The sequence below is a fragment of the Rhinolophus hipposideros genome, assembly GCF_964194185.1.
Source record: "Rhinolophus hipposideros genome assembly, chromosome: 5".
NCBI lineage: Eukaryota > Metazoa > Chordata > Mammalia > Chiroptera > Rhinolophidae > Rhinolophus > Rhinolophus hipposideros.
This window is the reverse complement of record NC_138051.1, coordinates 66,412,797-66,438,163: the sequence shown is the minus strand read 5'-3', so window position 1 is coordinate 66,438,163 and position 25,367 is coordinate 66,412,797. Positions and strand designations below refer to the sequence as shown.

The 25,367-nt window shown below is 35.3% G+C and overlaps 2 protein-coding genes across 5 annotated transcripts; one reads left to right on the top strand and one right to left on the bottom strand.

The window, feature by feature from the left end:
* Window positions 1–2,388: 2,388 nt before the first annotated feature.
* On the bottom strand, window positions 2,389–25,240 carry PSMA3 (proteasome 20S subunit alpha 3). Of its 4 annotated transcripts, none has more exons than XM_081048761.1 (11): window positions 25,093–25,240; window positions 22,178–22,260; window positions 18,713–18,836; window positions 15,463–15,564; window positions 15,301–15,374; window positions 12,455–12,527; window positions 11,539–11,604; window positions 8,592–8,638; window positions 6,628–6,695; window positions 5,418–5,482; window positions 2,389–5,026 (listed from the first exon to the last, which is right to left on the bottom strand). In XM_081048761.1, exons 1-11 carry the CDS (start codon window positions 25,111–25,113, stop codon window positions 4,982–4,984), a joined length of 768 nt encoding a protein of 255 aa, XP_080904887.1. In that variant the 5' UTR covers window positions 25,114–25,240; the 3' UTR covers window positions 2,389–4,981. The 4 variants fall into 4 exon arrangements, with proteins under 4 accessions (XP_080904887.1, XP_080904889.1, XP_080904890.1 ...); XM_081048763.1 differs by having other exon boundaries at window positions 18,713–18,831; window positions 25,093–25,227; XM_081048764.1 differs by lacking the exon at window positions 25,093–25,240 and adding an exon at window positions 24,553–24,835 and having other exon boundaries at window positions 18,713–18,831.
* On the top strand, window positions 16,347–16,654 carry LOC308497488 (translation machinery-associated protein 7-like; the record flags this gene model as incomplete). Its single annotated transcript, XM_081048273.1, has 1 exon — window positions 16,347–16,654. The coding sequence occupies exon 1, from the start codon at window positions 16,460–16,462 to the stop codon at window positions 16,652–16,654; it is 195 nt and encodes a 64-aa protein (XP_080904399.1). The 5' UTR covers window positions 16,347–16,459.
* Window positions 25,241–25,367: the final 127 nt, after the last annotated feature.

The window sequence follows — 25,367 nt, the reverse complement described above, 5'->3', positions numbered from 1 at the left end:
AAAGTTGATTTTATGACTTCCTGTGGTTCTCAACCTGGTTTTGGGTGGGTGGATTGACTAAATAATGCTTTACATTTGTTTGGTAGTTTAACATTTTACTAGATACTTTGATACTACTATACCCTTAAGATACAAATTAAGTTACCTGATAAAAAGATACAAATTGTTACCTGAAAATGCTTCTAGTTGTTTCAGCAGCAGTAGAATTGGAGGGGCTGCAGAGGAGGGCAGCTGGGAGAAGTCATGGGGCAGAGTTTTTTTTTTTCTTTTGTTGGTTAATGGTATGTTTGGTAGTGTTATTAGGTCTGCTAATCCTCATGGCCCACTTAGGGATTTGTATTCATATTTATTTTGTATTCAGGGTTACTTCAAATCGTACAGCAAGCACACACACTTTTTCCAAGTAGGTTTCCTCAAACCAAACCAGAAATCATTGTTTTTAATATTTGTCTTTTAGTCCTTATATGCAGTCAAAAAACTGTTTCCAGTGTTTGTATAAAATTGGTGGCTTAGACAGGACGGGGTGGGAGGGTGGGTTATAGGAAGGAACTTAAAAGCTTACGTTCCTGTTTCTTGGTTCCTCCATGTATCACGTGATACTGTCTTTAACACCTTTAAATTGCCAAGGGAACCTTGGTAACCAAAGCAGATTTTTGCTGTTTTTCTTCTCAAATGTGAAGTTCTGCATTTTACTACACTCACGAATAACTAGTCTGTTACCAGTAAATACTTAAGCCACAAAACTTGCTTCTCTATGCTGCCAAGTACTTCCTGTTTTTTCAGATTTCCATTTAGGGAAAATAATGGATTCAGAGTAGATGAGCTTGAGTTTCATGTTTAAAGAATCTCTCCTGAAATTGTTTGGAAGCTGTCCAATATCAAGATGGTAGAAAAAAATAGCACATCTTGCCTACACATGAAGTCATTTGTCAGAAAGCTTCATTTGGCTTTGTATCATGAAAGAGGGCTGCCAGGAACAGAAACTTTGTTGCAGAAAAAATTAGCATATGACTTGCCAAGGTTGTCTTTTGCCTTTAGACTTTCCATATCAAATGTATTTCAGTTTGTGAATGAATCATACACTGCCTGTGAATGAAGAATCTATGTTCATTTCTAGTACTTTTCCTCTACAGATATGTAAGAACTACATTCAGCCACGTTCCATTTTTCAGTAGAGACAAGTGAAAGGTCAAATGGTGATTAGAAATGGACTACATTGTGAAAACAGAGTATCTGGGGGAACACTTACATTAAAATGATTTTAAGATTCTTTTGTTACTAAAATAGGAAAGAACATTTAGTTATACATGATGAATTACCTGTCACTTTTATCCTATGAAATCGACTTCTAATTAGGTGTTAATACAATGTGTCAGTAGAACATACTTTCAATGTAAACTTGAATCCTCTGGTATTGCTGGTAAGAGAATCTTGTGTTAAGGTTCTTTTGCAATGATAGAACCAAGTGCTTATGTAAAATTTTCTTCAAACTGACCTGGCCTAACTTAAGTCAGAGCTCTTCTTTTTTTTTGACCTGTCAGTAAAATATGAAAGGTGCTTGTTAATCCCTGAACGCTTATGCAATTTCTCTTCCTTATCACCTCCCTGGCATTTTGGAAATTTTCAGAGAACTGATGCTGAATTTTAAGATATCTGAAACCATCTACTATAAAGGTACATTTTGTTTTCTTCTAGAAGTTTTAGAGTTTGGGGTACATTTTGGCTTATGATTGACTTAATTTCTGTATATTGTACCAAGGTATGGTTTGGTTTTTGGTGTTGGTTTGTTTTGCCTATGATGTCCAGTTATAGCACCATGTGTGAAAAAGCACTATCCTCCATTGATTTGTCTTTTTACGTTTGTCAATCAATTGACCTATCTGTGAGTCTATTTTTGGACTTCATTCTATCCCATTAATAAGTTTAAAAACAAAACAGTTCCGAAATTAAAAAACATGTATGTCTTATTACTATATTAGCCTTTATAGTCTTGAAATCAGGTGGCATGAGTCTTTTTATTTTTAAAGTTTTTTGGCTGTCCTAATTCCTTTTCCCATAAAAATTTTAGAAACACCTTGTTGATTTCTTACCACCTCCCCAACCCCCAAAAAAGAGCCTCTTGGTGAATTTGATTGGTTTACAATGAATCTAAATCAGTTTATGGAGACTTGACAATTCTTGAGTCTTCTGATCATTTTCTCTCATCATTTTATAACTTTCAACATAAAATCACACAAATTTAAATATTCCTGGTTTTGATGCTACATTCAATGGTATATAATCCTCATTTTACAGATGAGGAAATAAATTTGCCCAAAGTAACACAATTATTAAGTGACAAAGCCAGTTTGAAACCTACATGAGCTTATAAACCACTATCCTGGTTTTAATTACGATGCTAGTTTTATTATGAAATTGTGGTTACAATGATGGCGGAAAGGAAGCACTAACTTTGTTTGACAAGAAAAATCCCATTACTGTGCTTCTATAAAAGAATTGATCCCCCAAAGTTTATATATTTTCTGAGCTTGGGTTTTCCAAATCTGTTCAAATCCTAAACCATGCTCATCTTAATTTACAAGCCTTTGATCAATACAGTTGTAAAACCAGTGTTTTTAAATAGTATACCTTTATGTTGCAGTTCACTAATACGAATTATTTCAAAATTTAAAAAAATGTGTACCTTTAGCATTTGAATGCCTGTGTGCTCACCAGTGACGATAAAAAGCATTTTTCTTGAACAACTCCCATCTGGGGGAGAAGAATACATTTATTAAAGACCATAACAGATTCATAAATATGGTCAGTGGTAGAACAAAAGCTTTTTTACTTGGAGTTAAGAGTACTTTTATTTATTTCATGTTTTACAGTGCCTTTTCTTTTTAATAGTCTGAGAACTATTTAGTGGGAAACACGTAGAGAGCTTTGAGGGGGAGAAATCAAACCTTCATTTTAGAAGGCTTTCTTTGGCAGGTAGTCATAGTCCTTAGGAAAGATCAGTTAAAATTGCCTCACTATGGCGAATTCAATATGGATATGGTAGAGTGCAGGAAAGTAAGATAGAGGTCAAGTCTAGGTTCCATTTCCAAAGTTGAGGAATTCAAGTTAGAGAAACAATATTAGAATACTCGTAGAGTGTTCTACATTAAGACATCATTTTCATTTGGGAATTTGTTTCTTAATAACATTTTGATAAAGTGGTTATTTTTACAAAATTAGAAAGGAAATATTTGTACTTAACTTGGTCTTCTAATCTTAATTTGAAGATTATTTTATTTCAATCAGTTAAGCATATTGATGACCTACAACTTGATTTTTCTCATTTATTTTTCTCTTTATGAATGATAAAAATAAAAGCAAATGGATAATCTTATAAGTGCTTTTATAGTCTAAATATATATTTGTCATCTCTAAACCAAAACTTTAAAACATTTTTTTTCTTTCTTAGGTACCAGTATCAAGGTTTACAGTAATTAAGGTACTCAGATCTCTTCTGGTAATAAATTTGTAGTCTTATCCAAAGTAAAATGTACCAGCTTTTTCCTCACCTCAGAGGCTAATCATATCTCAGCAGTGTGGTTACACAGCGCCCCTACAATTGATCCTAGATTATCATTATTGTGTATTATATGAAAATCAATTGCTTCTCTTTCATAATAGCTGAAGAATTGGGTGTATCTGCTTCGTTTTAGATTTACCTGATGATATGGCATCGATACTAGTTTTCAGGTGGTAAAGCTGTTAAAATTTAGGTTTCTTTAGAACCAGTGTTTTTTCTTTTAAAAGTGGTTATTAGCTACACTGATGTGAATTTAACAACATGTGCTCACAGCACAATAATAGGTTCGTGTACCATTCATACTTGAGAAATTTGGAAAAGTATAAAATGGCCATATTGGCTCGGGGATAATCAGCCTTTTAATTGTCTGTCTATCCATTGATCCAATTTAGTACAGTTTAGCTGTTTGAACAAGACCAACACTGGTTTCATTCTGAGTTAAATGTATGAGTTGTAATTCTACATAAAAGAAGCCATGATGATGAAGTATTAGATTGGGGTTGTTTGTATAGTAGTTAGCTATTCACGTATAATGATTTGCTATTTGAACTACACAGATGCTCAAAGTCCAGCAATACCCTGCTGCTATATTCAGTGACTACATTACCTTCCTAGGAAAACATGATAGTTAAATGGAGTGATACTGGCATGAGCCCAATAAAGGGTGTTCATACCTGGTATACTTGGCATGAGTTCAAATTGTTTCTTCCTGTTGTGAGTGCTACTGTTCTGGGTATGACAGTTATTCTTGCAGGCCATGATACTGATTATCCTCAGTAATAATTCCGTTTACAGAACACTCATCTATTATTTATTTTTTAGCATAAAATATGGGTGTTTTTATTGGAAATTTACAGATCAAGAAATGTTTTAAGTGACAACAGCAACTTTGTGGATGCTTAAATCCACTTCTTATCACAGTAAAAGAAAAAAAATACATTCTTGACTCTCCAACCTGAAACATCTTTCTTGTGTGTTACACCTAAAGGTTAGCAGTGGCTGATGACCAAAATCATTTATCAAATACAAAACTGGGCAATGGCATCAATTAATTGCTTAAGTTGGTAGGTACATCTTACACAACAGGTTATATAGCAGGATATAACCTTTAGATTCTGAGTAATGGAATGGAGCTTTGACTTAATTTGATTCCAAAACCTCTGCAATGTTTTAACTAATGAATTTTTAAATAGGCATGAATGACTTTTTAAATGGGCATCAACATTTTAATGCTGAGTAAATATGTGCTCAGTTACCCACCCCCCCACACACACATTTTTGTCGAACAGGTATTAACCAAATTTCAATCATTACAAGACAAAAATTTAATGAAAACTGGTCAGTGGGTATATAATAATCCACAGGACTAAATAGTTACATGGGGATTGTATTAGAAATTTAAAATAGCTACTGAATTAAGTGTTACATATTTTCATCATCTGATTCGTCTTCTTCCTTCAAAGATTCCTGTTAAGAGAAAAATCTTGTTTAAAATCAATTTTTACAACAACCTGAATCTAACCACTTATAAAAATTCTTTATAACTGAAAAGTGACCACTGGTTTAGAATAAGACACCCAAGTAAAGAAAAGGATAATTAAATATACCTTACTATAATAATCAATTGACTATATTCTTGATAGAATACACACAATATGTGAAAGCATTAAATGTCCCAAAAAATCCTTTCCATTTCCACACACACATTTTTGGAACGAGGGTACCTTCATTCCCACTAAGGATAACCCAGAAAATTTCTATCCTTAGTTCAGCTAAACTTTTTATTTAATAGAAATCAACCAAGTTCCTTTTATTATTCAACACTTGTTTCCATGGAGTTTTCATGTGGTTGGCTTACCTTAGCATATTTCTCTGCTTCTTCCCTTATATCTTTGGGAACAATTTCATGTCTTCCTTTAGTTACTAGAAATTAAGCCATATATTTAAATGATTAAACACGAGGTCTGTATTGTAATTTACAATACCATGCAATCTACCAAATCCAGAGGTACAATCCATCTAATGTTAATGTTATAAAGTTATACTTTCAGTAATACAAGATGCTTTTAATTCATTTTTGTGTTTTCTCCACATAAGAGATTAAATCTGCCCAAATTTAGTTCTTAATGGAAACAGAAAATAAATTATGCTGATTTTCCCCGATGCTGTGATAAATCCTGAGTATTCATTAATGTATAGCATGATTTAAAAGTTGTTTTAAATGGCCTTGAAGCTCTCTCATGCTAGAAAGAAAAAATTGGTGATTTCTCAGTAATATCTTTCTAAAAATATGAAACAATATTTCAAAAAAGTAAATAAACTATTCATAATTTCTGTCAATTATTAAGCAGGACTTTCCGTTCGAAAAGACTGCCTGGTAATTTTGTTCTGCTTGCTTTGTTTCATGGTCAGATGCATTTTGGCAATTCCTACTGCATATGCATGTTTTGAACATATGTGTATTTCATATGTATATTTCAGCAATTCCACTTTTATGTATATTTCAAACAAGAAATGCTACATAGGTGTACCAAAATAACTGTACATGATGTCCACAACTGCATTATTCACTATAGTAACAGCAACAACCACAAAATTGGAACGAGCCTAACTGTCCAGCAACAGATGAATACTGTGGTATATTTAGACAACACTATACAGCAAGGCAAATAATAAGTACTACTTAAAACACAAAGCGACACATGATTTACACAAACATGTTGAAGAAATCGGACAAAAAAATACATATTGTATAATTCCATTTGTTTAAACTTCAACATGCAAAACTATGGTGGCAGAATTCAGGATAGTGGTTACTTTGAGGGAGAAGGTAGGGACTGCTTTCTAGGACTTAAGAGGTGATGTGGGGGCTGGTCTATTTGTTAATGAGAGCAGTGGTTACATGAGTGTACTCATAGGATCCTTCATCAATTCATTTGTTATTTGTGTACTTTTCTGTATGTATAGGTCATTAACAAATTATTTTAAAAATTAAAAAGGCACCAAGTAGTAACTTAGATTTGGTACAAATGACTCCCAGAGCAAATAAATACACAGAAGTGACTTACTTTCACCAACCCAGCTGAGCTCTAGTTCAAAAGCTTTATCCTTAACTTCATCGTGTACTATGTAAATTCTAGAACAGGAAAGAGAAAATTGTAACAACCATTTGGTCATCTACAAACATTTTAGTTTATGCACCCAGTCAACACTAATAAGAACACCCCTCTCTAGTGTAAAATTAAACATATACACATTATAGTTTATATTTCTGAACACTAGAAAAAACAAATTATACAATTCAAACACTCACTGATTCAATATACCTTTACAACATGTTGTTTATTTTGATGCATTGTTTTAGAGATGTAACTAAAAAAAATACCTCACAAGGAACACAGATTTTAAATGGGAAAAGTCCATCATTACCTGTAGCTTTACAAGATATGTGTTTTCTCCACTCATTGACTATTTTTAAAACAAACTAATTTTTCAGTTTGCAATTATTGATGGTCTCTTCGTGGCAGGAATCTTTTTAAACTTTTGTCCATTTTATAAGAACTGTATGACCCTTCACCTGGCCTTCAAACTACCACACGTGCCAAATTACAGCAAACAAGGAGGTACTATAACGCAACGTATTAAGAAAGTACCAAAAACTAAGTATCAGAGCAAAGCTTTCCTATTTTATACTTTCCACACCATCTTACACATCTTTTGAGGAGTATTCCATAACCTTGCTATAATATGAGAAATGATCTTAATTTTGGAACTAAGTAAAAGACACATAGTGCTCTATTAAATGATGAAGGGATGGCTTTCCTACATGGAACTAATTAAGTGTCTACTATTATACCTACACATAAAAGGTATGGTAAGGGCTGATTTCCAGAAGCACATCTCAGTGAAGGAAATTGAGTTTATCATGTCAAAATGTTGTCAGTTAGGTGTGGATTACTTACTTTGTGTTTAAGTAGTTCTACTGTATGTTACTAGTTCCAATGTTCCTTAAGTTATTAACTGACAATTATAAAATGGGTCCTGCTTTGTAACTGGAAAGGGGAAGGGTCTTGTGGGAAAACCAGAGGAGAGGGCGAGTGGCAGTAGCAAGAGTGGTAGACAATTAAGATTTAAACACTTTGAGATTTTAATATTTCAGTTGTAAAACCTGTCAGTTTAAAAGACGTTAAGGGTACCATATAGTATACTTGTTATGTAACAGAGCCTCTACGACGTATTTTCCTTGCATGTATTACTAGATGCAAAACCTGAGATACTTGCTGAAAGAATTGACTAGACTGTGTTCATATAGTTCTAATGTGGAATAGAGGTGCTGTGAATTCTCTGGAATATTACGTCTATTACTTTCAAATCTGAAAAGCTAACTGCAAAACGAGCACTTTACTGGGTTTTTTGAAATCCTAATAGCTTGCATTCCATCATCTAGAAGAATCATTCATGTGAAGCACTGCCACTTAGGTTTACTGGCTTTGCTGTTGTTCACTGTTAACTATTTATTACATAGCATTCCACTCTATGTACCTCTAACGTCAACCACTTCAGGCTTTCTTATACTGTTTAAACATTTTGAAATACTGCTCTTCCCCATCTTGTTGTAAGAACTTTTATGACTAACGTATCTTGCTCAAAGATACGGATTATGGAAATGAGCCAGGTTCATGGATCATGTATAGAAATAATTAGCTGTAAACTGAAAATACAGTTTGTAAGGTAAAATTATTGGGACTTCTCAGATTTGAGAAGTTGGGAACTATGAAATGAAGCTTTTAGAGGTCCACTATATCCTTCTACCGTTGAATTCTGTCATCTAAACAGTTTATTTTGTCAAAGCTATTTTTTCCCATCCCATTGTCACTTGAAATACGAATATTCTCTTCCTTAATTCTCAGAATATTAAGTTCACCTTCTAAAAATTATGCATTATCTTCAAATAAAACAGCTTCTTAGGATTAATATACGGTAAGGTAAAGTGAAATATTTTTGTCAATGGTAAGGAAAATAATCAGCTTACATTTTTGCAACTTCTTTAACAACATCACGACAGGTCATTTCTTTCATCTACCAAAAATAAAATATATATTCATTAAGTTAGGAACCAAAAGACCAACACTTTCCATTTGTATACCTATTTTCAGATTCTTTTCACAACCTAGATCAATAACCAATGCTCTTGAGATAGATTCTCAGATATAAAACCAAGGAAAAGAACCTAAAATCCCTAAGAACCAGAAGCTAAGTTTCTTGATTCACACTTTGTTTTTAAATTATCATGCCAAAATACATATTCTAGAAACACCTGGGTACCACTAATGTTGTAGTATTATAAAATTTATAAAAATCCAGACCCCTGAGTCTGTTTAAACATCAGGCACACCCTGATGTTTAAAACATAATGCAAAATGTTAGGGAAAGCTCTGAAGAACCAAGATTTGAGTGGGTTCTTAGAACACAGTTGGATTTGGTTTGATTTTGAGGAAGATAAGTGAACACACAACACAAAAGTGGGAAGCCAAAATCGTGTTCATATTAGAAGTAACTAGCATTCTTACAGTGAACATTTGGAAATCAGGGTAAAAAAATAGCCCTCAGTTGCTCCACAGAAGAGTTTGTATATGGTAAGTACTGGAAATAACCAATGCAGGATTTTATTAAGTATATGGGTTTCTGAACATACATGGTAAGATCAAAAATATGTTTGAGCAGTATGTTTGAACTGGAATTCATATTCTGGATATGTTGTTGGGGAAGATGGAAAATGGTGAAAGAAAAAGGGTATTCATTCATAAAATGGGCCAGACTTGAAGTGATTCAATTACTTTATCTCTAGGTTTGTCAGTATTTTATTTTTGGTATTTTTTTAGATTGAAAAATCCTGATGCACAATCACATGAGGAAGCAGGAACAAAAGAAATTTATAAGACTGAATTTAAATTTAATACCAGTCTTGTTAGGAAATAGAGAAATCTAGTACGTGGGACCTACTACAAAAGCAATTGGCACAGGCTCTTCAAAAAATTAATACTGGGAGAAGGTGAATACTCAAGTTAGAGGACATATAAGAAACAAATTCAGTATGTGAACCTTACTTATATCATGGTTTGAAAACAGTTACAAATGACATTGGTGAGATTACTGAGGCAACTTGCTTATGGACTGGATATTAGATGGTGTTTTGGTGTGATAATGGGATTCTAAGGAGATGAATGCTGAAGCACGTAGGGATGCACTGTCATGATGTCGGCAACCTGCATTTCAAACACTTCTGAAAAAAGCATAAAATACTGGGAAATACTAATTTCAACATAGATACGAATATTTGTACTATTCGAATCTTTTCTGGTGTTTAAATTTTTACATGTTCAATTGGGGGTGAAGTGAAGGAAAGGAATACCAATCTTCACACTTTTGCCATTTTAGGTTAAGTCCTACAAAGGCAAACTTAAGCAAATGTGAAAAGGCACATTTTCAATGGTAAATATATTCTTACATATGTTCGTGAAGTTTTTATTTCATAAAATATTATTTTTGGTAAACAGAACATCAGGAAAAAGATAGCCCAGAGCAATGATGTAGAGCAGTGGTTGGCAAACTCTTCCTGTAAAGGGCCAAAAAGTATTTATTTTAGACTTTGTGGTCCATATAGTCTTTGGTCTGTGTTCCAACTATTGGTCTCTGTTACAACTCTATTGTTGAAGCACAAAAGCAGCCACAGACTGAACGTGGCTGTGTTCCCATAAAACTTAAGTAGCAGTGTGTCATAGTTTGTTGACCTGATTAGGGCATGTTTTTGTCATTTAAGTATGCACGTTCCTCACCTGAAGTGATCTTGCTCAATTCTCATCTAGGATTTGTTGGTATTGCCATTCCTCACTAGGATTTAACCTCAGAGAGACAAAACGCCACCCGACTGCTCTAAATACTCTTTTCAAATTTCTACGTAATACTAAGGAAAGATGAAAGCAAAAGGGAAAAAAGATACAAACTTAGCGCCACACCTGGAAGTGTGTGATGGAAAAGAACACTGATTTAAAAGTCATGAGCTCTGGGAACTGTTCATAACCAACGTAATTCTATGATTCTAGCCAGTGTCTTTAACCCAGGTTTGTGCTTGGGATAAGTCATGTCTAAGGGTCCGTTAGTCAATTTTATTAAAACACCAAACATGAATTAGGATTTATAGGTCTAGAACTTGGCATTAAATTCCAAGCACTAAAGAGATGTTTTTATAGCACCTGGACTTAAATAGCTGAATGAGCAGTTGCAAAGTTCCAGTACAGCATCAATATTAAATGTGCAATTTTTTCATGTAATTTACCAAAATACTGATAAATCATATGCCTGCCTTTTAGGGAAGTTTCTGGTAAATAATAAAGAGTTGGTAAGTACTGTTTCAATATTAAGTTGATCAATTTGGCTAAAAGGAAAACCAGCAATCTTTTAAGAAAACTTTTTTACACTAACATAAATTTCTAGCTCCTGGGGCAATAAAAAGTAGATAATTGGAACAGAACAGGTTTTCTTTCATTCCTTATGTAGGTAGGAACAAAGGAAAGAGAAGCACTGGAACAGTCCGATTCCTACTGTAAGACTTCCAAAGACAAAAGCTGTGCTCCAGAGAGGAAAGAAATTATATAATGAAACACCAAAGTCCTCAACCAGAGGTCACAAGCCTCTATGAATGGGCTTCAAGGATTTCGTGAAGTTATATAATTTGTACTTTTCTGGATTAAGGGTTTATAATAGGCAGCCATCAAAATCATAAAGGGATCCATGACACAACTCTGTAAGTAATGTTACCTACTTAGCTCTACAGCCACTTGGCAGCTATAATACAACAAACTGCTAAAAACAACAAACCACACTACATCCTTGGATGAAAAGGTTTAGTTTGTGGTGATAAAAAGTTCACTACGTGACGATAACATTATAGCAAAAATCAAGCATTAAGTATGTATTACCTGAAGTTTTTCTATTTCTGTTTTTGCAGCTTGCTTGGCTTTGCCAATAGCACAGCCCCAATAACCCTATTTAAAAAGAACACATACCAAGAAATAACATATATTAATATACACACTATCATAAATCATTAATGATGTTCTACTTCAAAGTTAATAATGAAAGGATGTTAAATGTCTGTCTTTCAAAAGCAAGAATGGAGAAATCCAAATATCTAGTAATGAACACCAAGGGGCTCAAAAAAATAAAAATGCCAAACTTTATTCTAGAATAATCTGTATTCTTTTTAATAGAGGTATATCCAAAGAAAAACATTATTATATATACCTCATGTACTACAGACATTTTTGAGGGTAGGAATGAAAAATTTTGTTTAGCATTATAACTGAAAATGAAGTTATTTCTGAGACAAAGTCATTCCTATGAGTTCTATCCTCTAAACCATCATTCTTTATTATTTATATCAAAAAGGTTACCTTTTAAAGATAAGGATACCCATTTATACTTGTGCATAATGACAAAATATAAAGTCCTCATTTTTTTAAATTAGTAAAAACCATAAAAATCTCAGAAGACAGTTAAAAGGTAATTAGAGAAGGTCTAAGAAATACCATTTTAAATCCTTTTAAAAAGGGAAGATATTCAGTTTTAAGACATTGCTAATGTTTATAGTAATAGAGGGACTATCACATATTCAAAATTTTATGTTCACTATGCAGTTTCTATAAACAGCATACTGAAAGCCACAAATCTTTTCTCTGCCTCATATCCATAGGTTATTGTTATTAATAATAAGAAAACGTTACCTTCCTTGAACAAATTTTAAAGAAACTTCATATAATCCAAATATATGATTTATATGCTAAAAATTTATCATTAATCTAGCAATAGAATTTCCCATGATTCGAAATTACTCACATATGAAACACCTGATGGGTCAATCATGTAGAGTTGTGCACCGTCATTCACACTGTAAGACCCTAACATGAAACTGCATAAAAAAGTAAATTAATAGTTTAAACCATAGTTCTTAACCATAAAGATGTTTTTGAAAGATGAAAATACAATTGTACTTTCTAAGATAAACTAATGTACATATAACTAATTCAGCACTTTAACAAGTTTTATTAAAAAACTAGTACATCCCTGAAATTGTTCAAAATTCATGTAGCTTTGTTTAGTATTAAACTTTCTGGTGAAACTTTTCTGGGAGGATAGCAGTATAGACAAAGGAGTAATGACAGACGGAAAACTAATGAGAGGGCCCAATAGGTAAAGGCATAAACATGAAAAAGCCAAGATGGCAAAATTCCTGACGTGAGTACACTGAACCTACCTCAAACTCTTGCTCCACCCTTCATTCTTTTTTGATTACTCCCCCATATTCTTCCAGTTATTTTTCTACAATAATCCAAATTGGTTCAATACATTTTTTATATGCTCAACAAATTCATTCTTTTCCATCTTCCATATGGCTATGAGACTTATCTTTTAGAATACATAACTGATTATCATTAGTTTAAAACCCTTCAATGTTTCCATAATATGGAGCAGACTTTTGTATGATCTGACTCCTCCTAAATCTTCAGTATCATATAAACCTTACAGTCTATACACTAAGTATACTTGACTACTTAGGTATTACCTGAAATGCCCGCCCATGTAGATTTATACACATCCCTTTGCTTGAAATACACTTTTCATTCCCCTACATCTCACAACTTTTCACTGCCAACTCTTCAAAAACGAGGCCATTTCCTAAGTGGTGTCCCACTATACATGTCTTTATCATATCACCTCTAAAATGATATATTCTATAGTGACTACTCATCCTTGTGCCCTCCCCTCTATGACTGACTCATAGTATGTGCTCAATAAATGTTTACTGAAAGAGTTTTCTCCTCTTCACTATTCTGCCTTTTTTTGGCGGGGGGGATATTGGGGAATAGTATGTTTCTCCAGGGCCCAAGTCGTTGTCCTTCAATCTAGTTGTGGAGGGCGCAGCTCAGCTCCAAGCCCCGTCACCATTTTCAATCTTAGTTGCAGGGGGCACAGCCCACCATCTCATGTGGGAATTGAACCGGTGACCTTGTTGTTGAGAGCTCGTGCTCTAACCAACTGAGCCATCTGCCGCCCCTCCACTATTCTCCTTTAAAAATTGAGAACTCAGTTGAAAGGTTAAAAATGGAAGGTATTCTATGAAGTCTGAAAGCAAAGTGTTTCACAATGTAATTTAAGTGAGAACTTTATGAACAACTACTAATATAAACACTATCTACATGTTTAACCTATTACCAGTGGAATAAAACTCAGGTTTCCTCTAATATGTCCTCCTTAGTAATGTTATAAACAACTCAAAGGTAAGACTACAGCTAATAAACTTTCTACAACCTTTAATAGTAGCATGCACTTAGATGTTAGTACATGTTTTATTTTGATCAAATATGATCGACTTGTTTATTTTTTAAAAGTTAAACTAAACATGTCTTTTTTAGGAAAATCTAGAGTCATGACAGATCTCCTCTGAGAAGTCATATTTGAATATTTACATGCATTCCAGGTCTTGACGCAATCAGCTGAATCCCAGCTTTCCCCTAAAATAAAAATACCAGTATTTTACCTTAACCATAATAATAAACTAACCAAAACTTGAAATGTAGTTTTCTATGGATTCATTTACTGACTGCTAAAAAACTCCCATTTAAGAGGATTTTAGGGGTGGCCAGATGGCTCAGTTGGTTAGAGAGCGAGCTCTGAACAACAGGGTAACCGGTTCGATTCCCACATGGGCCAGTGAGCTGCGCCCTCCACAACTAGACTGAAGACAACGAGCTGCCACTGAGATGCCGGTGGGATGGTTGGATGGCTCAGTTGGTTAGAGCGCCAGTTCTTAACGATAAGGTTGCCGGCTCAATACCTGCATGGGATGGTGGGCTCCGCCCCGCTACTAAGACTGAAAACCATGACTAGACTTGGAGCTGAGCTGCATCCTCCACTAGATTGAAAGACAACGACTTGGAGCTGATGGGCCCTGGAGAAACACACTGTTCCCCAATATTCCCCAATAAAAATTTGAAAAAAAATAGGAGCATTTTACTTAACTGCTTGAAGTATACAGATGGAAATTAATGAGAAAACAGCTGTCAGTAGAGTTGGCTATCTAATAATGACAACATGGAATGTCAGTTTGTAGTTTCCTGTGATTGTCAAGGTATAACGTCAGAGAATTTTCTTCCCCAGTTTGAAAAATAACATATATCACTGCATAAGTTTTACAAGTACAGCATGATAATTTGACTTACATATATTCTGAATGATTACAACAGTTTTAGTTAACACCCATGATCTCATATAAATACAATAAAAAGAAAAAAAATTTTCTCCTTGTGATGAGAACTCACAGGATCTACTCTCTTAACTCTCCTGTGTACCATACAGTACTGTTACCTATAGTCATGATGTTGTACATTACATCCAAGTACTTATTTATCTTATAACTGGAACATTGTATCTTTAGATCAGACCACCTTCCTCCCAAGAATTTATTATAATCAGATTAGGTACTATTGAATTCTGTTTCATCATCAGTTCAAATCTGTATATTTTCACTATTCAAAGTTTTTATTTTTTTGTACAGTTGTATTTAGTCACTACCCTAATACTTCTTGGTAATAGTTCATATTTTTAAGGGGTAAAAGGCCAAGATGCTGGAGGAAACATACCTATAGTACAGATCTGACTGAGTATCTCACAAAATTTCCTACCTGCAGCCAAAAGGTCTAACAGCACTGTAGAGTGTATATGCATGTACATACATGGCCACTCTGTCTGCCAGATGCTATGGGGAGAGGAGAAGGAAAACAGAAGAGTTTATTAATAAACTTCTATTACTGTTCAAAAGGCTCCTCAACATGTTATCAACTTACTTTTAGTGGAATGTTATAGCCAAAGTTAGATCTAAAGTTGGAAGCTTCTTCTCTTGCAATGTCTGCTAAAGAACGAGCATCTGCCAACAAACCTGCTACCGCCTGAAAGAAAAGAAGTACCAATTTAATAGATACACCTATCATAAGTCAAGGAAAGTATGTCATTATAGGCTTATTTAATATTTTTAACGAGCGTCACCATTAGAAGTCAGGTTTTTTTGGCTGAAAGGTCTCTTGAGGCATCCTGGCATTTAGATGCTTAGCGATGGGATTACACTTTGGAGATTCACCAAGGGTGACTCCATTGCTTTGCCCCATGATCACACTCAGAGGAATATTTCTATAATAAATCCTCCACATCTCCATTTACCACTTCATTGTAAAGAATAGAATCATTGGTCTTGGTAAGGATTGATCTTCATTTAAAGGAGTTCTACATTCGAAAAGTTATGAAAAGTTTTGGTCTAAATGGCACAACCTCAAATCTCCTTTTTCAGCCTACTAACAAATGGCAATGCGAAAGCAAAATGTGACAAACCACATGTATATTCCAAGATTGGTGACTTAGAACTGCAGTTACCAAACCATGTACTGGGGGCACTGTGGAGAACTCAGAGTTGTGGGACATTAAGTTCGGGGGAAACATCTGTCAACGTCGTTCAGTTTCAATATTAGATCATTCTACTGTCCCTTCAATACCATCAGATCACTGAGAAGCTGGGCTGCGGCTCTAAGTACTGAGCAAAAATCAATGTAGAGCAGAAAAAGAGGGAGGCAGCACGTAATGAAGTTTAAGAAGTTGAGCAGTGCAAATTAACTGTGGTTGTTTAAAAAAATAATTATGTATTTCTTTCACAATATGTATTCTTTTTTCTTACAGCTAAGTTTTTAGGGCATAAACACTAAGTTGTTTGGACCTAAATACTTAATAAGTAGAACCACTGGGTATTTCTTTTGGCCCAGGGATGCCATAAAAAAGAAAAATTACTGAGGTGCCATGCCCAGCCGCAAAGGTGGCAAGAAGGAGCCCCTGACGCAGCCCAAGAAGCAGGCCAAGGACATGGACGAGGATGATAAGGCATGCAAGCAGAAGCAAAAAGAGGAGCAGAAGAAACTCAAGGAGTTAAAAGCGAAGGCCGCGGGAAAAGGCCCCCTGGCCACAGGTGGAATTAAGAAATCTGGCAAAGAGTGAGCTGTTCCTTGTGCCTGGATTCCCTGCCATCAGACCTGTTGCCACCTATAGCTAGAATGAAGTGTTATCTTGGAGTCTATTGTACATTTAAGAATAAACTTTTGTAAAAAATAATAATAATCATGCAGTGGCTCATCTGTTTAGTTCTCACTCAGCCATTTCAACCTTACGTGTGAGGTCAGAGGAAACCCAACCCAGTATTATAAGTTTGTTCTTCAGTCTTTGTTCTATCCCAAATTCTGTACTGCCTGGAATTAAACCAACTCATTTGAAAAAAACAGAAAAGAAAAAAAACTACTGAAACACAGGTACTGGGAACCCAGAGAGTCTGAGAACTGCTTGCTTAGGAGATTTGCAAAATTTAATAGTTGTATCAGAATTTTTAATAGCCTTTTTTCCTACTGCGACCTACTAATAGTAACGATGAAAATTCCTACCACATCTTGAGTACTCATTACATGCTAAGCATTTTACATAATTATTTTTAACCTTGTAACAACTGTATGAATCAGATACTATGACCACTCTAGTTTTGCAGGTGAGGAAACATGTTTAGAAAAATTTCCCCAAGATTACCCAGCTAGTAAATGCCATCATTTAAATCTTCTACTGCTTTGGAGAAACCTTACTGTGAAGTCCAATAATTCTCAAATCACTTGAAGATGACAATTGTAGAAACACAACATTAATCCTTCATTGTTTTCAACCCTCTTCTATGTCTAATGTTTTGACAACTTCCAGCTATAAGGAATACCATCAGTTTCCTGGCTTTAAGTAACAAATGGGACAAATGTGGGTGTGTGTATATATATTGTTATATATATACACACACATATATATATAATTTTCAAAATATACATACCTAAAGTGTGTGTGTATATGTGTGTTTAACTAAGTGAAAGAATGCATAATTCACTAGTTGCCCTTCTATCAGCTAGGTTACAATCTGGCAAGTTTCAACAAAACATATCAGTTTCAGTGGCGATAATAAATTTGTTGAGGAGTGAAAATATGTTCAGAAAAAATTATCATTGAGAAGCAAAAGGAAAATTTTATCTACAGCTTTACAGTTTACTGGTTATAGTTTATCAGTCTTATTTGTGTTTGAATGTAACACATCTCATTTAGAAATACCAAAGCTAACAGAAGAATGAGTGGGTCCTATACGATCTCACCCGGCAGAATGGATTCTGGAGTAACATGTAGGCTATGAAAACCCAAGTTTGAATCCCAGCTTATATCTTTGCCAGCTGTGAGTCTGTTTTCTCATATGTAAAAATGGGATTAATGTTATTTCCACTCAGTCGTCAGGATTAAACCAGATAATTTATGTAAAGAGCCTCAAACATAGTAGTAGTACCCAGCACACAGGTTTTCTCTTCTTCCTAGCCTTTTCAGTAAGCAGGGTTAGAATCACTTCTTTTCTTCTTTAGGTTATTGTTCTTACTGAAGAGAGTCTGACATTCATATAGGACAACTTCACTATATACCAGTAATGTATTTATGGCTTGGCTTACAATTGTGCAAAACAATCATTCAAGATACCAGCTGCATGAAAAGAAACACAGTGATGCCTATGAAGATATTAAAATAGATGTGTTTACTTTTCCTTTCATTAAACATCCTTGCTGGTGCTCCACCTTACTACAAAGGTGTTCTCTATCTGACTATATCTTCAGTATGACAGCAGTCCCCACAGGGATACAAGAAGCTTAAGATTCTTTGCCTTCAAGCATAGACCCTCATTGGTGATCTGTGCTGCCAAGATCTCTTTCCTACACATACTTCTCGCCCCTCTACCCTCCTCCTGTTCGTAAGGCAACTCAGTTTTTCGTATCTCCAAGCAGGTTATGAGAATGCTACCTTTCTTTTAGATAGTAAACTATTCACAAACTAGCAACTAACTGTCATTACTTCTGTGGCTGTTCTCTAATCTGTTTCTGCCTCAATGCTAAAGTAATAAATGGGTTCTTATAATCCCATTTTACCATATTCCAATCAGTTACTTCACAAGAAACTGGACAAGGCAAAAAATAACAGTTTTAAATGTGACCTTACCATTCCAACATGTCGATCAACATTAAAAAGTCGTTTGTTGGAACCTTCTTCATAAAGTTTAGAAAGGACTAATTTTTCTACCCCAAAGACAACGCCATCTTTACATCTGATTCCAATAGCTGTACTGAAACAAGTAGAAGAAAATTAATTTTTTTATGAAAATATACTTCATAAACTTAAGTTTAAAAAAATACTCAAAAATAGGGCAGCACTTAGGTTTTTAAAGCATGTCAAGTACTTTAAAATAAATACATTTGAAAACCAGTAAGGGGAAACAACGTAAAGTATGGTAAATTAGATTCATGTAAATGAGTATCATGTGACCAGAAACAAAAAAAAACCCATTATATTATGACAAACAAGATTTTAATACATAAGTGAAAAAAGACCAACAAAATACGTACAAAATGGCAGTGTCTGACATGACAGCCATATTATAACAAATGGTGACTAAAATTCATGTCCATTAAAAATGGTACCTAATATGAAGCCACTATAGAAATCAGTATGGAGGTATCTCAAAAAACTGGAAATGGAACTACCTTACGACCCAGCAATACCACTCCTAGGTATCTATCCAGAGGAATCCAAAACACTGATTCGAAAATTTATGCACCCGTATGTTTATTGCAGCATTATTCACAATAACTAGAATATGGAAACAACCGAAATGCCCACTGGTACAAGACTGGATTAAGAAACTGTCATACATTTATACTATGGAGTATTCCTCGGCCATAAAGAAGAATGAAATCTTACCATTTGCAACCATATGGATGGACCTAGAGAACATTATGCTACGTGAAATAAATTAGATGGAGAAAGACAAATACCATATGATCTCACTTATACGTGGAATCTAAAGAATAGAATAAATGAACAAACCAATCAGAAACAATCTCAGAGATATGGAGGAAAAACTGAGGGTTGCTAGATAGGATGGGGGTGGGGATGAGGGAAAAGGTGAGGGGATTAGAAAGCACAATTGATAAACACAAAATTGCCACGGGGATACGAAAGACAGTTTGGGGTATATAATCAATAATGTTGTAAAGATTTTATAGGATATCCAATGGACACCTGTGTTATTAGGGAGACCACCATGGATAGTGTAGGTAACTGACCACTGCAGTGTACACCTGAAGCTGAATAATAATGAATGTCAACTATAATTTAATACATAATATAGTCACAGGATGTGGAGTACAGCATAAGGAATAGTGTCAGTGGAACTGTAACAGCTATACATGATGTCAGAGGGGTAGTAGTTTGGGGCGGGGGGTTATCACTTTGTGAGGGGTATACATGTCTAACCATCACATTGTTTTGTACACGTGAAACTAATTTAAAAAAATGGTACCTAATATGCATAGAAAAGACAGGTTATACACAAACTAAAAAGTTAACAGTGAGCAAATGGAGAGATTGTAATTCTTTTTCCTTCTTTGCTTATTTGCTTTTTTTGCAGTATAAATATACTGCTTATAATAAGAAGTATATAAAAGAATAAGATATGTTTTATACAACTTTTAAAAACAAAATAGATCTTTAATCTCTTAAGTAAAATGTAGAGAAATTTTATGTTGCCATTTCAAGATTAAAATATATTAACTATTTTTCTAATCCTTTTTTAAACTTTTAAATTTATTTTAAGTGTGTTTTTCTAGGCTCCAAGTAGTTGTTTCAATCTAGTTGTGTAGGGTGCTGCTCAGTGGCGCATGTGGGGATAGAACCGGCAACCTTGTTGTTAAGAGCACAGCACTCTAACCATCTGAGCTAACCAGCCACCCCTATTTTTCTAATCTTTTTAATAAAGGGAATTCTGATCAGAAATAACCAGTAGAATGAACAGAGAAGCACATACATTTTGCAAAGAATTTCAGACACTCTTTCTCCCACACTTCGGGTATCTTCAACTGGGCTCCCCTTTTAAGTTTAAACTCCTTAGCCCACCTTTCAGAAATACTAAGAATCTACAAAGCCCAATTAGCTTATTCAATTTCCTGTTATAAATCCTGTGCTCTACTGAATTCAACCTCACTGACACCCATCAAACACTTATGTTCACTTTTGCTTTTATGTCTTTATTGAGGTTATCTTGGGTGCCAGAATATACTTCCTCCTCCCTACTGCATATTTAAATAAATTCTACAAATGTTAGCCAATTCACTTGAACTTAAACTCTATAGCCTCAGGTAGCCTTTCCTACTCACTCCAAGTCATCATCTTCCTCACTGTTCACAACGTTCTTTATTCTAAACTAAAGGTTTCAAAGTGTGGTCTGTGAACTCCCTGGGAATCCCTGAGACCCTTTCAGGGATCTGTAGGCCAAAATTATTTCCATAAAAAATACAAAGACATCACCTGCCATTTCCGTGTGGATGTTTGCACTGATGGTACACTACAGAGCGTTGATGGGTAAAACTGCTGGCACTGACACAAATCAAGGCAGTAACCACAAACGATAGCAGTAAGCTACTAACTGTATTCTTCACTATGCTGTTTTAAAAAAGCCACTTTTAGTTTAAGGAATGTCCTTGATAAAGCAGTAATTAATTTTATTAGATGACAACCCATAAGTATCTGTCATTTATACTGAAATGGAAGGCACTCAATGAACTTCTGCTATAAATCAAAATATGATCATTGCCTAAAGGAACAAGCGCTGGTAAAACTGTTTTGAGTTGTGAATTTTCTCATGGAACATGTTTTTACCTTCAAAGAATGTCAGACAAACTACAGTTATTCACACTTAGGTATATGGCAAACTTTTTCTTTTTGTCTAAAATGAACAAGTGAGACTGTCACTTCAAGGGAAATAACTCACAGTATGTTGTTGCCAGTGATAAAAGTCAAGTTTGCAAGCATAAATTGGAATTTCAGAAAACGTATTCCCCACTTTGAGACTGTGTGTTTCCCATACTCACAAACTTTTGTGATCAGAGTGATGGTGATATTAACAGGTGTGAATCTTGATAGTTTAATAATTACGTATGTAAAATTTGGCAGATCTGTTGTAACTCAGTGAATAGTCTCCAAATGATTAATTCACAATGCTACAAAATCCCTGCAGAGAGGAACATGCGACTACCATAACTGCACAGGACATTTAAAACACAAAGAAATACAAGTCACAAAGCTAATGGCCAAGGAAAACAATCTCATAAAACAAGAATTTAAAAAAGGGAAATATGCTAGCAAAGATGATAACGAATTTGGTTTTATACATTACATTTGAGACATGGTAAAATATCCAAGTGAATAATCCTGGAATTGGACTGAGGCTCATGAAAAGATCTGGCCAAAAAGAGATCTGGAAATGACTAATAAATTAAGATTATTTTAGGGCACATATTATTTTGTACCAAAGTGACATAACAGAGGCTAATTACCAAAAATACAGAAAAGGAGCTATTTAATAACAGGTTAAAACAGGCTAATTTTAAGTAAAATAATGTTTCTTACCTACTATTTTCCACAGCCTTCATAGCATATTCAACTTGAAAAACTCTTCCATCAGGAGAGAATGTAGAGGCTGACAGGTCATACTAAGAGGAAAAAAGCAATAGTAAGTCTATAATGATGTATCTTTGGCAGTAGTAACCTTATATATTTTTTTCCAAATGGCTTACACATCAGAAATTTGTGTTAAATCTCAACAAAGATTTTGCTTTACCATGTCAGAGCAGCAACATCAGCCAAGGGAAAAGTTAGACATTTTAGATTTCTGCTACTGAAAAGCAATAGACACATGTCCTAGATAAAATCAGAATTTTTTCACACAAAACACAAAGCTCAGTTTTGAAAAAAATTACTGTGGGATAGCAGAAATAGCACTGGAGTCAGAACATTTTAATTCCCGTGCTTCTCCGAAAATAAGACTTAGCCGAACAATCAGCTCTAATGTGTCTTTTGGAGCAAAAATTAATATACGACCCGGTCTTATTTTCCTATAAGACCAGGTCTTATAAAAGACTGGGTATAACATAAAATACAATCCAGTACAGTATAACATAATACTGGGTCTTTTATTAATTTTTGCTCCAAAAGACACATTAGAGCTGATTGTGCTGCTAGGTCTTATTTTTGGGGAAACAAACTGTGGCACTAACAAACTGAAGGGCCTTAGTTAGACAAATCAGTTAGCATTCAAACATGTAATAAGCATATGTTAGTCACTATTAGGGAATACAAAGAACACTCATTTTTGAAGTCCTCCATTTTCAAATCAGACCAGGCACAAATCTAGGTGCTGGAGATAATAGCAATAAACCAGAATATGGACTATCAAGAAAATAAAACAGGTTGAAGTGATAATCTGAGGGACTACTACAGACTACCTGGTCAGGAAAGGCCTTGCTGGGGCAATTATATTTAGTTGTTTAGATTGAGTCAGATCTAAATAGGGAGTAACTAGCCATTTAGGATATGAAGGAGCCATCCTCCATATTTGGCATAAAGACTTTAAGGTAGAAATAAGCCTAGCACAATCAAGGAAAAGAAATAAGGTCACTGTGTCTTGAGCACTGTAGGTGGTAGAGAGAAAACTGTATCAGAGACAATGTAAGGGCCAAAGTATGTGAGTCTTCTAGGCTGGAGTAGGAAGTTTATAATGTATTCTAAATGCAATAGGAAGTTACTGAAATTTAAACCGGGGTGATATGATCTATTTTTTAAAAACATCATTCCTCTGGGAAATGAACTGCAGAAGGAACAAGAATGGAAGCAGAAATCGGGTATTCCAAAAGTGGTGGCTTAGAGAAAAAGAGACTGAAGGCAATAACTTTTGAGGATAGAGGGGGAAAAATACTGCTAATGAATTTGCTCTAAGAGTAAAGTGACAAAGAAATTAAAGGTGAATCATAGATTTTTTTTTTCATTTAAGCAACTAGAACTGGACCATTCACTGAGCTGAGGATTGTTAAGAGATACAAGGAGCAAAGTAAAAAAGAAATTAAGGTGAAATCATAGATTTTTTTTTCCCACTTGAGTAACTAGAGCTGAACCATTGAAGATTGTAGGAGACACAAAATGACAACGGGAGGAGAAAACCCAGAGCTCTACGTAGGACATGTAGTTTGAAATGCCTATTAAACAACCAGTAGAGAGAAATGTCAAGTAGACAGATCTTCATATCTGAAGTTCTTGGAAGAAGTGAAGACAGGATAAGCCTTCAACAGTCGTGCTTCCTGCTGAGTCTGTTTCCTGATCTGCTAAACAGTGATCTTTAATTCTACCATTGTTATACCAAAATATCTCACATGGTCGTATCATCAAGTATTTTTAAAGGGTTTGTCGAAGGAAACACTGTCAATCGAAATATTAATGAAGTTGCAAAGTCAATTTACAGCATGCATTATTGAGCAACTACTCCTAAAAAAGTGTAACATAACCTTAGCATCTCATAACCGAATGGGGTAAACCATTCCAAACTTAAGATATCATACTCATTATCAAACTCGGAAAACCAATATATGGGCTTAATGCTGAGGATCAAAATCTTGGGAAGTGTAGATAAAAGATGAACTAAGAAACCCATTACTCGATGCCTCTAGTGCAAACAACCAATATTTCTAAACTGTGTTTTCTATATGGAGAAATACATAAAAGGAGTAAACAAGATTGTATACATGCACTACGTTTAACAAAATAAAAGTAGTAAGCCGAACAAGTTAACAAGTCCAACTTCAAAATCCTTAAGTCTTGTCTATTAAAAGTCAGAAGCGGTTAGGTCCCTAGCTAATCATTTCAATGTTTATGGTACTGTGCTGTTAATTTGTACAGGAAAAGCTGAGACAAAGGAAAAACGTAAAGGATTCTGGAGATTTCGCTTTTCAGACCGTTTTTCTTTTGAGTTCTGTCCCGACAGGTTTCCCGATAGGGAGTCGTACTGAGCAATCACTACACTCGACGGGAAGATGGAGAAGGTCTCGTGAGTCAGCAGCCCCCTAGGAACTGCACAGGCCCACGGAAAGCTGCGTCTCCGAAGTTGGAATCTCAAGCCGCCCGGCCTCAGTGGTTCTCCAAAGGGCTCACTGTCGTACAAACCCTTCCCTCCCACACTATTTCAGGCCCCACGAGATTCCACTTTCGGTTTCCCTAAGAGGCTAAAGAAAGTGACTCAGCAACTCAAAAGTGGCTCCAGATCTTATTGCTGCGCCGCCAAGCCCGTTACACCTGCGCTGAAAAGCTTCAGGACACCGTCACCGCAGGCTCAGGCCTAGAAATTAGCGCAGGAAAGACAGCAAGCAGTTCACCAGACGACTGGAAGCGGCCCACCTGGCCGATGGCAGTCCCAGCGCACCCCAAGTGGTCTGTCCGAGTTCCCTTCAACGCTAATCCTTAGATTAGTCTATCACATCCAGAGACAACCAACTCACCCCGGTGCCGATTGAACTCATCCTGCCAAAACCAGCGGAACGCGTAAGGTTTCCAGGCCTAATGCGCCCCTTCTAGCCTGCAGCACGCAGACGAGTAACAGGCCCTCCAATTGGCTGCTCTTCCGACCAATAGTCTTCTCTTTGGCTCATTCCTCGGTCTTTAGCCCGGGACACAGAGGATTGTGGGAAAAGGAGGGGACGAACGCGGCGGGCGACGCGCATATGCAGATTCAATTGAGGTGGGGTTAGGGAAGTATACAGTGTTCTTCCTCTGC

What these genes read in the sequence shown, in the direction of transcription:
- PSMA3 (XM_081048761.1), bottom strand. Translation starts at nt 25,113, where the DNA reads ATGAGTTCAATCGGCACCGGG. An exon ending in AAGGCTGTGGAAAATAGTAG is followed by an intron (nt 18,837 to 22,177) that starts GTAAGAAACATT and finishes TACTTGTTTCAG; the next exon opens with TACAGCTATTGGAATCAGAT. An exon ending in GCTCAGCTGGGTTGGTGAAA is followed by an intron (nt 5,483 to 6,627) that starts GTAAGTCACTTC and finishes CTTAATTTCTAG; the next exon opens with TAACTAAAGGAAGACATGAA.